Raw genomic sequence first — 12,748 nt, 5'->3', positions numbered from 1 at the left:
ATATGGATCCTCATCATCAACAAAAGCATGGTGATCGCTAGACATTTGGGTAGTGCTATTGGTAGTGGTGGTGGTGGTACGCAGGTAGGAAAAAGGAATTCTTTTAATACTCAAAACACCTTTTGTATGTTTTCAAGAATCCTTTATATATATATACGTTTAGACAAGTGTACTTGTTTATCATAAAATGCTTTTTGATAAAAAAAAAAAAAGGGCGCACTAGAGAGTGGGGTGCTATAAAGAGGTAGTGAGACGGATAGTCAAAGAGAAAGTGTGTGTATATCAGCTTATTAGAACAAGTGAGGCATATGGGGTACTTGTTGAAATTGTTGAGGTGCAGAAGGATCCTGTTGCTGGCATTCCTGGTGCGGGTGCTGGGAGTCCTGCTGATGTTGTTGCTGTTGCTGCTTATTGCTTTGTGGTGTCGAATGATTTGCATGTCCCTCCTCTTGCACAACAGAAAACATGGCCATAGCATTTGGTTCATCCTGGACCCGTAACTTGTCCAACCCCGAAAACACGTAACGATGATTCTTGCGTCTGTCGGCTGTACGAATGACGTACTATACACATTTCACTAAGTCATTGTGTCGTTTTTCATTCCCCGAAGCTTTTGGCTTTTACCTCCTCAGGATTCAGTTGCTCCAACATCAAATCAAACTTTGTAGGCCGCTCTTTGCCAGTGACCTTTTCGGTTAATGTCACTGGCTCGTTGTTGACAACGATGCGGTTGTTCTCGTCGACGTCAAACGTGTCTCCCTTGGCTGCCAAATTGTCTGGCGTCCGTGACAAGTCGTAATTGTTATCTGCCTTGAGTTCGTTGTTTGGGTCGACATAGAGGTAGCGACCACCGTGATTTGCAACTACCATACACAATCATCATTGTGAATCCCGGTCTATCATCACTTTGAGACTTATGCTTTGTTTCTTTTACTTTTGAATGGCATTTGTGTTGGCTTTTTTTATTCTTCGATTTCCTCAAGGATATGTGCGCTGTAAAGTTGACAAAGGGAAGAAAGAAAATAATCCGAGACCACAGAAGATAAATGGCTTTTTTTTATACAATTTTTAGTTTTCAATAGGAAGGGTGGGGGCCACTATACAAGAGAAGAAGGGGGGGAGGAGGAAAACAAACCCCAGCACTAAGAAAAGAAAACTTTATTCCGCCTTCTTTGACTTTTTGGTGACCGTCGCCATCGCCTGACCATAGATTTCCTTGGCCTTGACCGACGCCTGAGACGAGTACTGCTTGAACAACTGCTTGCCATGATGGGTATAATGCGCAACCTGCTTGTCAATGACCTGCTGGTTCTGTTGATAGAGCTTGGGGAGCGAAAAGGCACCGACAATGAAAAGGCCGACCAGGTATTTGGTAGAGATGTAGGTGGCCAAGGTCCACACCGAGTAGGCGATACCGACAGCCCAGGCCGATCGCATGGAATCTTGAATGAGCACCAGTTTTGTCAGTTCCTGTACAACCGCCTCGACAACATCGACCGTTAGCTCGCCGGTGCGCAGTACTTTTTGCTTGGGGATATACGTGTCCTTGGACGTCAGACGGGCCTGGTGTGGGTTGCTCAACGACTCGCTTGGCTTGCCGCCAAATACACGCTGCCCTTGCTTGTGCGTGTTGACATAGACCCAGTTGAGGCCCGTGACAATCGTGAAGAAGGCTGCTGTGAGTTGCAACAGCGAATAGTATTGCGTGAGGACCAAGACGCTCATCAGGACACTGAAAAACGCGCCGCTACGGTATGGCTTTTCCCAGTATAGCAGTGACAGAATCCATCCCTTGATGTACAACGTTGGGTCTATGTTTTTTTCCAAATATAAAAAAAAAATGTGTGTGTCAAACTCCCCCTCTCTCTTGTGAAAAAAAGCCAAGCATTTCTTAGATAAATATAAAAACAGTGCTTTTTTTATTTTACCGTCATCAAACTTGCGCACGGTCTGAGGAGTAACGAGTGGCAAGGGTGGAAAGGTTTGAGGAACTACTTGAGGTTGTTCCTTGGTATCCTTAGCTTATATCCCAAGGGGCTGTGTGTGAGCATTTCATGTGTTCTCCATCGTTTGCTATCCCTTATCTTACGTGTTGTGGTGTCGTTGTTGTTGCTGTTGCTGTTGGAGCTACTGTTGGGCGCAGCAGCAGGAGCAGCAGGCGTATTTGTCACCGTGTTTGCAGCGTCAGTAGCGACGGCACCAGTAGCAGCAGCCACGGCAGGTTGTTTTGCAATGTCAGCCATAACGTACGTTTGTTTTATTGTAACGTTGAAAAGGTGAAGGAAGGAAGGAAGGAAGGAAAGAAAGAAAGAAAGAAAGAGGTTTTCTTTTTCTTTTTTTTTGGTGGGGTCCGAGGCGTGTATACACACACACACAAGAGTGACTAGCATAAACTCTCTGCAGGAGAAGAGTGTTTCATACTCATGCGCGTGTGTTGTGTCTGTGTGGGATCGATCATCTGATCCACTGCGGAAAAAGTACGTTCATTATTAAGGGATCTTTATTATTACTTTTTACGATGCTGCTACTGGTACGACTACTACTGTGCATTCTCTTCTTTTTCTTCTTCTTCCTCTTCCTCCTTGAACAGCAGGCTGATCGCCTCGGTGTACTTTGGCAAAACTGGTATCCGCTTGATGGGGATGGTCATCAGGTCAAAGCTGAAACACACGTTGCTCTGCTCTTCAGATAACGACGGCACTTTGGGATACCGCTGGCTGAAATGGTTCAACAGTGTGTACCGTGCGTTCATGCTTGTTTTTCAATACATTAGCAGCTTTTTCTTTCTTTTGAGCCCCTTCTTTCTTCTCTTTATACCTTTGGCCCACTTGAACAGCTTCTTGTGTGGTCGAATGACGCTTGGCAATAGCTTCTGCTTTCATGCCATCTTCCAATGTTGCTTCATGAATCAACAATGTCGCGTTTTGACCCGCTTCTACTAAATTGTCGCAAGGTCGTGTGTCACCAGAATATCTAAGATATTTTGAAATCCTGTGTGTGTGAGTATCCAGATGGATGTAGTAGTAGTAGTAGCAAAAGACCGAAATTTTACATACACCAGCTTCCAACCCGTTTGATGGTCGATGGTTAACCCATAAGCATAGCGACAGTGAATCACATTGACTGCATTGAGCTTGGTGATGCCCATTGTCTTCTTTAGCCCTTCAAAGCTACACAATGATAAATGTTACAAGGGGGTGAGTTGCTGAATGCTTCAAGGTAGGGTGGGGTGAAGGTTTAGAAAAAGACACTATTACTGTTCCAGTTCTGTGTTTGTAGGCTGTCGCTCGCCAAGAATGCTCTCGTTTCGAATCATCACCACCTTATCGCCATATCCGAACGATTCGACACCGCTGTATTCATGCAGCCACGTATTGAACAGGAATGGCGCGACCACATAGAGCTTGCTACCTTGCACATTCAACTGTCATGAAACCAAAATGGGTATTATTAATACAACAACGATGGAGGAGGTTTAGATGAGATCGTAGAGAAAAGACTTACCTCCGCCCACTTTGTCAATAACTGTATCACGCCCAAATGATGGTCCGCATGAAGATGCGATACGAAAATGCACCGCAAATCGCGCAGTTCATCATGCAACGTATCGCCAAAGTGTCGCATCATCTGGCCAAGCGTACCTTCACCTGCATCAAGCATGATTGAGCCATGGCTGGGTGTCTTGACCAACGTTGCGCTCACTGTGTATATTTCCCAAATGGTCAGTTTAGATTTGACCCAGAAAGCAAAGGTTACACAAAGGGTCCAGGCTTTTTTTCGCTCTCCTAAATTTGTAACACCCAACAACAACAACAGCAACTTACCATTTCTGTATTTTGACGGAATCGAACTACCCGTTCCGAGGGTAACCACTTGCACATCTTCACCAGGAAAAGACGTGTCTTGATGATCGGTCAAAGAAGAAGCTGCGTCTCTTGCCCTTTGTACTGCCTCCATAAACTCTTGGTTCTGTTCTATCTTCTCAGAAGACCGGACATGATCAAACTCCCAACGGTCTGCAATGTTTGCTTCTTGGGGTGTCGCACCCACGCCTGGTTTCGGCTCCAGGTTGTATTGAAGCATGTTGGAGAGAGGGATACATTTCGATGGTAGATCCGTATCTGTTTATGTGTGTGATTAAAAGGGAATTATCAAGCAACAAACATATACGGGTAAAGTTGGACTTACAATCCTGGAGTGTCCGCGTGGGCGTGTTGCTATAGTGTGGTATCGGAAAGATTTGATCGTCGAGCTTGGATAGTTTGACTTGACCGTGAGCATGTGACTTGTACAGGACGGTTTGGGCGCATATGTCTTGAGTGCTAATGATATGCTATAGCCATAAACACACACAAGAATTTTAGCAAAAAAGGACAAAAGGGAGGGGGTTGGGTTCCTAGTGTTTTTACCTCTGTCGAAGAGCTGAATAGATTCATCCAGTCACGGTACCGTTTGTCGTCAAGAACATCCTGTCCAATCAAATGAATCACAGCACATGGCTGATCTCCCTTTTCTTTCGTTTGCTGATAGGGCTTGAATGCATTGGATGCGATCAAGTTGTTTAAATAAGTCTGGTCTGGACAATCTACAATTAAAAACAACTATGTCCCCGTCCGTATGAGATTTAAGAGACGCATTCTTTGGGAGCAAAAAGACCAAAAATCTCTCTCTTACGTGGCCGGATGATGAGGGACCCATCACTTGGCTAGGTTCTATGCTTCGTCCATCCTCTAGTGTTACAGTTTCGCCACGTTGCAAACGACCTATGGTAGTCCGAGTCAGTCATCAATACGCATGTCTCACTGCAAATATACCCTCTCTCTACTTACCGTAGATAGGACCAGGTGGGATACCCAACTCTTTTGCTGCCTTTGCATTGAATTTACCAGGCAACTTGGGTCCTCGACAAACATACGATGTCGCAGCTGGATAAGGTCGTGTACGAGGCAATTGATTACGTAAAAGTTCAAAGGATCGCTGTTGTTGTTTATTTTGTTTTTGCTTCTGCTCCTTCTCGGAAGGTGCCAATGGGTGTCCATTGGTGACGGTGGTATCCGTGATATCTTCATCATCAATCACAATTTCATCGGGATTCTTGGTGGTGGTGGTGGTGGTCATAGGAGGGCGTGGTGTGCATGATGCTTCAATGGTATGAGCTGGAGGAGATTTGTTGTTATTGCCAACAGGAAACATTTGTCGCAACACTGTTTTTCGATACGCCATGTCCTGGTCTGCATTTTCATCGTTCCAGCGTCGCTTGGTGCCGTATGGACTATGCTGATCGGGTAAGACAACGATAGGCGTTACTGTCAATGGTCCTTTATTGGTTGTGGGTTTCCCAGATCCATCGAATTCGTCAGTGTCCAATGCCAATGATGTCCTAAATATATATACACACGATATAAAAAAAGTTAATAACCTTTCTTTTTCACTTGGAAACATCACATATTCTTCCGTTTTTTTTTTTTTACCGGTAAATGAATTGACGTGTGCCAACCAAAAAGTGCGTCAAGTTTTTCGAACCGTGGATCTTTAGATCCTTCACACCTGCATCGGCCAATGTCAAAAGCATGCCTGGCATGCCACCGATATTCTGCCAAGCAATACGAGTCAAATAAATATCACGTAGTTTCGACATGCGCACGCGTTCTTGGACACAAAGCCGTTGGGTGCCCTCACGACAATTGAACATGTAGCGTTGTGTGTCATAATGGACAATGATGGACGGTGGGCCCTCGGGTGAACTTTGGCCAACAAATTGTATATAAGCCTTCATGGTGCGTCGGATTACAAGTTGGAACGGTATACGTTGTCGTTGTAGCTGGGGTTGTCTCAATGCAGCAGTAGTGGTAGTAGTAGTGTATGTCAAAGAACGTGCAGTGGCACGAGTGGAACAGGTAGCAGTAATAGAGGAAAGAAACAACGCCACAGTTGGCATGAAAAGAAAAAAGTAGTAACAGCAAACAAGGATACCCTCTCTCTCTTTCTTTAATGCTTGTCTGTGCTCTGTCCGCAGTAGCACAAAGCCCGTTTGAAGAAAAAAAAATTTTTGTGACCTATGATACTGACCACATTTTATCTTTTTTTGACACATTTGCTCCGCAATTGCTTGTGGTAGATCTATAATAAGTTATTTATTGTCGTCATCATCGACTACTGCTTTTGGTGGCAAAACTGCAGGAACTTATTACGGTTATTATGCACCTATTACAATAGCAAGCGCTCCTTCTTGTAGAAAATCAAAGCGAGGTTCATCAGCTTGACCGGCATATATGTAAACAATAATCATCAAGGGAATAATGCTGCATATATAGTACAGTATACATATACACATACCAATAGTAATAATGTTGTAACATCAGTGTCGTCCATGCCTTTTTCTTAATGGTTGTAGACCTCTCCTTTCTTTTTGTCCTCGATTTTACTAACATATGATACAAACATACCTTGATATCCGCCAATACCTTTATATGATATCCCCCCGAGCTAGTACATAATCCGGTTTATCGGTCTTTTATAGAAAAAGAGCAAGTGGTGGCATGTAAACGTGTGTGTTTTAAGCTTTTGCGACAAGAAGAAAAACATAGTAAGTAGCGACAGTGTTCTGATAATAGGAGTAAGTAAGAGAGAGAGAGAGAGAGTAACACAGTGTCTTCCCCGGCAGGCTAGCCACATTTACATACATACATACATATTATAGCAAACGCATCCTGAAAACCTTCCTATTGTATGAATGATATATGATACACTACATACTCGGATTTGTAAAGTGGAAAAGGTCCACTACCATGCCCGGCGTCCCTGAGCTTGCTCCTTTGCTACGTACATACAACCTCCCAACCCCCCTCTCTCTCTCTCTGTGCTCTGAATTTAATAACCAGGCTCACGGTAAATGTATTGCCTAAAAGGAATAACTTCCAGATAGAAGAATACTACTGAGCAACTTGTAAAAACAAAGAGTAAGATTTCATCCATTTCGGTGATTATATCCAAAGTTACGCTGTTAGTAATAGTAGTATGTAGTAGTAGTAATAGTAGAGGATAAACAAATCAGGGGTCGGGTATATTAGTACTGTACGGATGATGATGATGATTAAGATACTGACTGTCTCTTGTTCATCATCATCATCATTATCACTGTTAGAAAACATCCAGTCGTCCGGGTGATCATTATTATGGTGCGGGGTAGAAAAAGGTATCAAATATGGCGATCATTTTTTTTAGCTTCTATTCCTACTCCTGGTCCATATGCAGCTAAAACGCCTTTTGTACTAAAAAAGAAGCTGTTAACTTTAAAAGATTAAGGCCTAAACAGCTATACACACACAGCACTTGACTTGTCCGCATCCCTGGTTTTTTTCTCTCTCTTTCTTTTTCTCAACAATCTTTCTAAAGTTCTTATCTCTTTATCGTAACACACACATCCTCCCCCCGAGAAGTTTTCGCTCGAGATAAAATAAACCCGAAAACTCTACTTAAAGCAACACAGCAGTCTAGTTTTATATAAAAAGAAGTCATTTTTTTTTCAAATGAGAGAGAGTTTTTGACTTTCGGTAAGAATTACAATAAGATATAGTTTCTGTCGAGTACGTTCAAGTGTACAACTCATGATGACCGTATCCCTCACTTTTTTAGTTTTAGCAAACAAGGAAGCAAAATAGAAGCAAATCAAATCGAGACGGGGGAAAAAGGTTAATAAGCACCATGTCAGAACTGATGAATGTATCCTACGGAGATGTAGGTCATCATTTTCATCATCATCCTTCAACAACAACACGGTCACCATCATCGTACAACGATATCATCAGCAACAGCTCGATCGCAACAGCAGCAACAACAACAACAACAACAGACGCATCATCATCATCATCATCTGTGGCTACTGTTATGACAAACCACCACCATCATAGCAGTAGTGAAGATGACTATGACTGCCCACACGAGGACGAGGACGAGGAGGATGCTCATCAGCAAAGCATAAAGAGCAGAAAAATAAACAAAAATATTAAGGGTCACACATCTGCAACAACGAGCGGGGATCGAGAACGTGTCTTTGTATGCATATTATGTGAGCGCGCGTTTTCGAGAAAAGAGCATGCGAAACGACATTGCGGCAAACCGAAATGTATCAAGCGCTTTATCGAGCTTGCCGTGGAGGAATCGGCAGCGTTGGATGCCGAAAGTAGTGGTGGGACTTTTAGTAGTAGTAGTAGTAGTAGCAGTAATAATGATGACGACGACGACGAAAAAGATCAACATCACCATCACTATCATCATCAGTACAATCATCATCCAGCAATCGTGTTAGGGGCAATTTCTTGCTCTTCTACGCCTTGAAAATAATAGTAATACTTATCATCAACATCATCAACAACAACATTCATTGTCCATTGTCATCATTTCACACACTCACTCATCCGTTCGTTTGTCATTTCTTATTTTATCTCTGTAAAAACAAATGGAATACGATACCCTATCTTCTTCCTCTTCTTCCTTCGCATCATATAGCCTTTTTTTTACTGGTCCTGGGTATGTCTACAAGTACGCCACAATGCAGGTTACACAGTGGCATGATCGTGTGCAGAAACTGTTGCATCTATCATTGATACACACAATTGCAGTGAGCAGCAGACCCACACACACACACACACACGCTATCTACATAAGCCGTGCAGCAGTGACTTTCTGTACCCCATCTATCCATACTTGGTCACTTTGCTTGCATTTCTATTTTTGTGGTCACGTCCCCAATTGTACATTGTCTCTCCTTTGTCTTTGTTGTTATCGTCCAGTAATTAAAATAAACAACAACAACTGGGTTTCATTATTCACTTGAAAAAAGAGGGTGTATTATCGATTGGGTACAATCTGGTTTCTTTATTTCTCTGCTGCTTTTGGTAGTAATCATGGTTTTTATGTTGACTCAATCGATCGCGTCATTTAAGTTTCACGCTTCCGATTCTTGCTGTGGTTGGTTGTAATATTAGTAAATGTAATAAAGGGCCTATGTACAAGAACCACCAACTACTATTACTACTGTAGTACTTGATTTTCTTGGTCGCACAACGTATATTATACACATGCTTTTAATCATCTCCACATCATCACGTATCCAATTGGTGAACGTCATCATATGCATCATGATTAAGTAGAATGGTTACTACATAAGCACCCGTATAATACTGTACATGTGTATTTATTTATAGCAAACCAAGCAAACAGACAAAACGTGATGATGGCACCAGACGCGGATCAGAAAATTAATGTACATGTAAAACATAGAGTTCTGCTGCATACACACCTTTAGACCCATGTCATTTGAATATCATTCACAATATCTAGGGCTTATATCTTCCACGCACTGCACCGTGTCAAAATTTATGTTCCTTCTTTGGTAGTGCGTTAAATACAAAGGGACTCAGTGGTTGCAATGGCAACAGTAACGTTAGGTAAAAAACAAGATTTGACGTTGTCAGTTCACGTGTTATGTTTGCAGATACATTGACGCAAACCCCATCATTGACTGGACGTGCAAGATTGTGTTGAAACCTTCGATAAGGCCAAGTCTACATGTGCAACTTGGTTTACGAAATTTCACAGTAAATAAGGTGCTATTACTGCGGAGAACAGCAGCTTCCGTAAGTAATGCGAAAGACTGCTTTGATTATAGCGCATCGAAAAAGCTCTCGCTTGGCGCTATGATGTGTATCTGTGTAAACAATAGAGCACAAAGACTGAGACACCTTCCCGTTGGATAGGAGGATCTAATATTGTGTTTGTTATACTATATGTTTATTGAGAAAAGAGGTAAAAGAACTATGCGTACTTTATAATGGACGATGGGAGGGATTATCTATATAAGAGAACTGTAAGAGAAAAAGAACTTTAACTATGCGGCTGTTGTCGCTCCGGATCGCTGAAGCGATGAACCCTGATATATGGACCAGGAACCATGTTGGATGCGTCTACATCATTAAAAAAAGTTGTCGTAAGTTCGTTTATCTTGCATTCTAATCTTTCGCCTATCATACTGAAGATTAGACTCCCTTTAGTATTATATAAACGTACCTTTGCCAGTCGTTCTCCATTGCAGCTTCCATCTTATTTTATTTGTCCGCGTTAACTTTTCTTCTTCATAAAAAGTCGTATATGATACACTTTGTAAAAGAAAAAAGAAACATCGCTTACCATCATTTATGCGTGCTCTGTTTCTGTTAACGGTATCCATATATACATCGATTTCATCCAGACTATTTGAATGATGGTATGCTGATTTGTTTTAGAGAATATCAATTAGTTATTATAAATGGTGAAATCTCAAAATCGTTCAAAAATCGATATTAAAAAAAAGCCCTAGCCATGATCTTTTAAAGACCATAACTAGGGCATTCTCTCAAAGAACTGACATAAAAAAAAGGGGTAGCCATGATCTTTCGTATTAAGATAGAAAGTTTAACTCACTAATAAACAGGGGAAGAAATGCCTTCCCACAAAGGCAAGAGTAAAGTGATTTGAGAGAATGATTTTTTACCATCTGAAAGGGTCTTGTTATTCTTTTCAGTTGATCACTGGTAGGAACCTATTCGTATAAGGCCAGTATGAATATAGCAAGGGTAAGCAGCGAATTGACTCTGTAAAGTGGCTATATATGCACACACATAAACGAATGAAGAGTTAGAGACCTTTTACTCAAACATCAAGGCGCTCTTTGACATAATTGGGCTCTAGATAGCCATTCGGATTGTATTCTCGTTTGTGCACGAAATAACTAAAAAGACCGGTGGCATTGAGGGAAATGTACATGCGGAACAAAGTCCAGTGATCCATATGTGCTTCCAAGGTTAGTTGCCCAAAGTTCCCAATAATGCTTGCTGTATAAATACAAGTGCGCTGATGCCAATATCAGCTTGACCCCAAAGAGTACAGTACCAGTCTGGTGTTTCTGACTGTGTTTGAGTGATCGGTACATATCATACTTTGCACGTTTGGAATCGAATCAATTGTTAACATGGCGCGGAAACTATGGAACATGTAACAGATGAAAGCATGGTACCGGGAGGAAGAGGTCTTTTTATTAAAAAAAAATGCATTCTTTATTTTCAAGTAATGATGTTGGTGTGCTACTAACAACTTGATCTAGTCCTCCAAATGTTAGTAAGTTTGGTCCAAGTAATGATAGTCCCTAGTCTTTTTTTTTCTGTAAGTCTATCATAATGTCAAATTTCTATTCTAAAGTCCTGGCTCTTTGTAGATTGTGTAGCAGGTCGTATTGCGCATTATGCTTGATACTTTGCTCGTTGTTCTCTTTGGTGCGTTTACATACTGACTTTGACTTCTTACTTCTGCACAGACGTCGTTCAAGGTGTTTTGTTGTGGATGGATACTTCTTTGATCGAAGTGTAGATGGATTGCTGTGGTGATCCTTGAGATTATTTTGGCGCTGGATGTATTCTTCGGCCTACACTGTTAAGCACCATGGAACGTACATATGATGTTAGACATTGATTAAGACGTAAATATGACCATGCGTTGCTCTCTTCGTTTGTACTTACTGTCAACTTTACTTGATGCTTTGGTTCTGCTTTGCTTTTCAGTTTGGGACTGTAAACATTGTGTTGGTTACAATTGCTGGATTTTGTATGCGATGTTGATCTAGTAGTCTCATAATGAATTTGTTCATACGGTACAACTGCTATCGACTTTTTGATGTTTTCTTGGTCTTTTTTTTTCACCGATAGGCTGTGATGTCTCCTTGTTTCTTTGACGGTGACTTTTGGATTTCCACTGCCTTGGTTTTCGCGTTTTCTATGTCGCATTTCCGGTTCTGTTTTCCGTCGTCCAGCGTTGTATTCTTTTTTGCTGTATATTTCTCTAATCTGATACTGATACTAATACTGCTCTTTTTTTTTCTTTTTTCTTTTTTGTTTTTTTTTGTTTGGGTTGTTCTTGTGGGACTATCATTACATGGACAATAACTTACCGCCAATTTGTCGGAAGAGATTCCTTCGTGAGATATATGCAGAAATTGCGAATCTTGTTAAATGAAAAGCATCCTTGACTGGCTAACAGATATAGTAAGATGACATTGAGCACAAGTCTGTACAAAAGTATAAAGTATCAATTGCATCTTTCTGTATTGCTCCTTACCTTATATGCCGCTATACACTCTTGCTGTCCTTGTTATTTTTCGATTCTCACTGTTATTTGCTACGTGAATAGAGATTGCCGCCATGTTTCTCTGTCTAGTGATGATTCTTGTTGCCGCTTAAAGACAAAGGAGCGATCCGTGCATTTGCGTTGCCGTCCTCAAGATACCGCCGCGCATTCATATTAGCTGCCGTTATCACTGTAATAAGATTCATTCGATCTCAGTGAATACATATGTCCCCATGATTACGATTGTATTGTATTTCTGCTTCAATTCCACATTATGTACGTTCAAATTACCTTGATAGTCTCCTACTAATGCTTGTATTGCTGCCGCACAAACCATAAGCGTGTTCCAAAGTCGATTGCGTGTAAAATTGAGCGTATGTCCCGTCTTCTTTCTTCTCTGCTACAAGAGACTTTGCCTGTTCTCCCATGGTGTAGTGTTTGGCAGATGTTTGTCGAGTGCCGACGTCTCATCAAGCCAAAGACGGGATTCTGCGAATCCTCGATCCGATACCAAGTAAAACAGTTTGGTTTTTTACTCGGCTAGCCTGGAAAGCTGACACTTTCCATCGCGGCGTACTGCCCACACCGCTGG

The 12,748-nt window shown here is 41.7% G+C and overlaps 5 protein-coding genes across 5 annotated transcripts; 1 reads left to right on the top strand and 4 right to left on the bottom strand.

Annotated features, from left to right (window-relative positions):
- Positions 1 to 116: 116 nt before the first annotated feature.
- On the bottom strand, positions 117 to 1,106 carry BDB00DRAFT_132257 (uncharacterized protein). Its single transcript, XM_053116189.1, has 3 exons — positions 935 to 1,106; positions 625 to 863; positions 117 to 563 (listed from the first exon to the last, which is right to left on the bottom strand). The coding sequence occupies exons 1-3, from the start codon at positions 945 to 947 to the stop codon at positions 291 to 293; spliced, it is 525 nt and encodes a 174-aa protein (XP_052973522.1). The 5' UTR covers positions 948 to 1,106; the 3' UTR covers positions 117 to 290.
- On the bottom strand, positions 935 to 2,323 carry BDB00DRAFT_855259 (Reticulon-domain-containing protein). Its single transcript, XM_053125711.1, has 3 exons — positions 2,090 to 2,323; positions 1,929 to 2,021; positions 935 to 1,811 (listed from the first exon to the last, which is right to left on the bottom strand). The coding sequence occupies exons 1-3, from the start codon at positions 2,241 to 2,243 to the stop codon at positions 1,159 to 1,161; spliced, it is 900 nt and encodes a 299-aa protein (XP_052973521.1). The 5' UTR covers positions 2,244 to 2,323; the 3' UTR covers positions 935 to 1,158.
- Positions 2,324 to 2,493: 170 nt separating this feature from the next.
- BDB00DRAFT_855252 (beta-lactamase-like protein) lies at positions 2,494 to 6,068 on the bottom strand. The gene is made up of 11 exons (XM_053125710.1): positions 5,472 to 6,068; positions 4,830 to 5,380; positions 4,675 to 4,763; positions 4,410 to 4,601; positions 4,189 to 4,333; positions 3,825 to 4,121; positions 3,505 to 3,701; positions 3,258 to 3,424; positions 3,057 to 3,170; positions 2,818 to 2,973; positions 2,494 to 2,753 (listed from the first exon to the last, which is right to left on the bottom strand). Exons 1-11 carry the CDS (start codon positions 5,936 to 5,938, stop codon positions 2,540 to 2,542), a joined length of 2,589 nt encoding a protein of 862 aa, XP_052973520.1. The 5' UTR covers positions 5,939 to 6,068; the 3' UTR covers positions 2,494 to 2,539.
- Positions 6,069 to 7,704: 1,636 nt separating this feature from the next.
- BDB00DRAFT_878761 (uncharacterized protein) lies at positions 7,705 to 8,337 on the top strand (the record flags this gene model as incomplete). Its single annotated transcript, XM_053127775.1, has 1 exon — positions 7,705 to 8,337. One exon carries the CDS (start codon positions 7,705 to 7,707, stop codon positions 8,335 to 8,337), a length of 633 nt encoding a protein of 210 aa, XP_052973519.1.
- Positions 8,338 to 11,224: 2,887 nt separating this feature from the next.
- On the bottom strand, positions 11,225 to 12,584 carry BDB00DRAFT_792788 (uncharacterized protein; the record flags this gene model as incomplete). Its single annotated transcript, XM_053121154.1, has 4 exons — positions 11,225 to 11,458; positions 11,553 to 11,601; positions 11,981 to 12,097; positions 12,448 to 12,584. The coding sequence occupies 4 exons, from the start codon at positions 12,582 to 12,584 to the stop codon at positions 11,225 to 11,227; spliced, it is 537 nt and encodes a 178-aa protein (XP_052973518.1).
- Positions 12,585 to 12,748: the final 164 nt, after the last annotated feature.

Source organism: Zychaea mexicana, assembly GCF_025766255.1.
Source record: "Zychaea mexicana strain RSA 1403 chromosome Unknown BDB00scaffold_147, whole genome shotgun sequence".
NCBI lineage: Eukaryota > Fungi > Mucoromycota > Mucoromycetes > Mucorales > Lichtheimiaceae > Zychaea > Zychaea mexicana.
This window is presented reverse-complemented; position numbering and strand designations above follow the sequence as displayed.